The 2,717-nt window shown below is 47.4% G+C and overlaps 1 protein-coding gene across 1 annotated transcript; it reads left to right on the top strand.

The window, feature by feature from the left end:
- Positions 1–1,891: 1,891 nt before the first annotated feature.
- On the top strand, positions 1,892–2,500 carry TGAM01_v204181 (hypothetical protein; the record flags this gene model as incomplete). Its single annotated transcript, XM_018800735.2, has 1 exon — positions 1,892–2,500. One exon carries the CDS (start codon positions 1,892–1,894, stop codon positions 2,498–2,500), a length of 609 nt encoding a protein of 202 aa, XP_018666200.1.
- Between the last annotated feature and the right edge of the window lie 217 nt (positions 2,501–2,717).

Raw genomic sequence — 2,717 nt, 5'->3', positions numbered from 1 at the left:
GTCCTCTGGTAACGACTTGGAGGTACAAAGGGGTTTGGGCGCTAAACTACTTTCAGACTCAATGTGGGTATCCTTATTTATCTTATGTACCGACACCGCGACACCCATTACGCCTTCTACTGTAGCTTTAATAGACTTATAAAAGCTAATATAAAAAACTTATACTTAGCCTTTAGTTTAATTACGAAGTAAATAAAAATATAAAGAAAGTATTATGTTTAGCTTTAGTAAGTCTAATAAAACTAATAATATTAAATTGCCTATAAAGGTAAATAAGGGTTTTATACTAAAAATATAGTTTTTTTTCCAAAAACTTAGTATTGCAATGCGCAGACATATGTGCACGCAATTAACTAATTTAAACCAGCAAAAACAGCCCATAATCATTTTCCGTTGTCACCCAAAACACGCAGATACCCAAATCCGAGGCATGGACCCTCGAGTAAGTCAAATTTAAAACTCCAAAAAGACAAACATGCGCATATTCTTACAGTCTACAGAAATTCATGGCGCCAATGGCAGCATTTGCTATGGCTAGCTTATTGTTTGTGTACGCCCAACCAGCCTTAGGCCAGTTCGAAAAACTTTCAATTCAACTAACCGGCATAGATATACGAGATCGTCTATAAGGGCAGCCAGAAGAGAATCAGGTCGGAGATAGCACACACAATATCCAACAGCATGTACAGTAGACGTTAAGTGCATACATAATCCAAATCCCATGCTATGTACATGTACGTACAGGTGATGCCACATACTCCGGCTCCAGCAGCGGGTAAAAATGTCGCAGTTCGGGTACCTGTCGCATCATTTAATACCTGGGCAGTAGCAGTGTCTCCTGCACTAGCCACATGCGCCATATTGTAGCCCTACTAGGCCCTTATAAAGTTATTTGACAGAAAGAGGGACACCCATTTCGCCTTTGACAGTATACCGTACGTCCACATGTCCATGCAATTCTCATCAGATGCCGCTCACGTTTGCGGTGTGTAAAGTGGGTCCGGCCGGCCGGTGGCTTTTTGTCCAACACAGCGAATTGCCCGATCGGGGTATCAATAAGACGACAGACGGGCCTTCAATAAAGCTCAATTGTCCCTGCGCAAATAAAGCATCGGCCACCACTTGGCAAATAATGAGCCTTTGCTGACGACTAATCCCATCTCTGGAAAGCGTCTTCAGATGAAATAAGTAGTACGCTTTTTCGTCCCGTGTCAGAATAAATTTTTGTTCTCGCTTCGGTAGGCTACGGATCATTATCCTCCTCGCAGAAGCGAGGCTGTATGGATCAAAATCTTCGAGGAGTGCAGAATCATGAGCTTTCCAGACGAAAGTGAATGATACAGCTCCGGATGGTATGTACTTCTAGTAAATTCCTCTCGTATTTACTAGCAAACCTCAGCCGCAGCTATCCGTCTCTTCATGGCCCACCGTACGCTATTGCTTCAGATCGTTTCATGTCTTGGCCTCCGTCTTCGACAACAAATACAGTAAAGGCTTCCTTTTCAGCAAAGTTCGACCAGCACGGTCTTTGCCACTGCTCAATGGCCGGTGCCTTCCACCAACAGTCAAGAAAAAGCCCAGCTAAACGTTTACCAGTCGTAGCCAGTCCCGCGTGCTTTTCTGTAGAGGTAGTCTGAATGCAAAGCGATATGGAGGCTTATTGACAAACATAGTCAATAACAGTGCTCAATAACGAAAAAGAGTGGATTCACCACTTGAGCTTCAACCATGTGTATGCAAAGGATGGAAACATCTTCACCGCCAAGGCAAAGATCGCCAACCCATATAGTCTTCCCATATTCCCATCCTTGTCTTCCCTGTCTTCCATCTTCATCGCATCACTTCTTCACAGTCTCAACAGCAGTTTGATTCAATCATCTTTTCATCCACAATGAAGTTCCTCACCGCCATCACCCTCTTCGCTACCGCGGCCATGGCTGCCCCCAACCCCGAGCCCTGGTGCTGGCGCGTCGGCGAGTCTTGTTGGAAGGCCAAGCGCGCCAACGAGGCCTTTACCCTTGCCGTCCGCTCAGTCGATGGCATCGAGGCTCGCAGCGACGCACCCAACGGCATCCCCAACGAGCTTGCCTACAAGGCCATTGGCGGTCTCGAGAACCTCGCAATCCTTGTCGCCCAGGCTTCTGAGGACCCTTCCACCTTCTTCGGCAACCACACTGAGCCCGCCAAGCGCGACCTCCAGGAGGAGAAGCGCTGGTGCTGGAGAGTCGGCGAGTCTTGCTGGAAGGCCAAGCGAACTGATGAGATTCAGGAGGACAAGCGCTGGTGCTGGCGTGTCGGCGAGTCCTGCTGGAAGGCCAAGCGTGTCGCCATGGCTGTTCTTGATGCCACTGTCGAGGGTGATGTCAAGCGAAGCGTCGACAATGAAGAGTCTCCTGCCAAGCGCTGGTGCTGGCGAGTGGGCGAGTCTTGCTGGAAGGCCAAGCGCAACATTGAGTTTATCCAAGACCAGGCCCGCAGCCTCATCGAGTCTCTGGAGTAAACGATGACTCTAAATATGTTAGTCCTTCTTGCCAGCCTTTGCCATGTCATTGCTTGGACGCAACAGTTGCTAATATTCATCATCCACAGAAACACAAATCAGTAAAGATCAACGCAACGCCGGTCACGCTTCATGAGCCATGCATTCCTTCACTTCTTTCTCTCCTAATGTCTACTTGGATATTCTGGGTTCGTTCATATAACCAGGCGGATTTTCT

Source organism: Trichoderma gamsii, assembly GCF_001481775.2.
Source record: "Trichoderma gamsii strain T6085 chromosome Unknown Scaffold_11.2, whole genome shotgun sequence".
In the NCBI taxonomy this organism is placed as follows: domain Eukaryota; kingdom Fungi; phylum Ascomycota; class Sordariomycetes; order Hypocreales; family Hypocreaceae; genus Trichoderma; species Trichoderma gamsii.
Note: the sequence above shows the minus strand (reverse complement) of the source record. Positions and strands in the feature narration are given on the sequence as shown.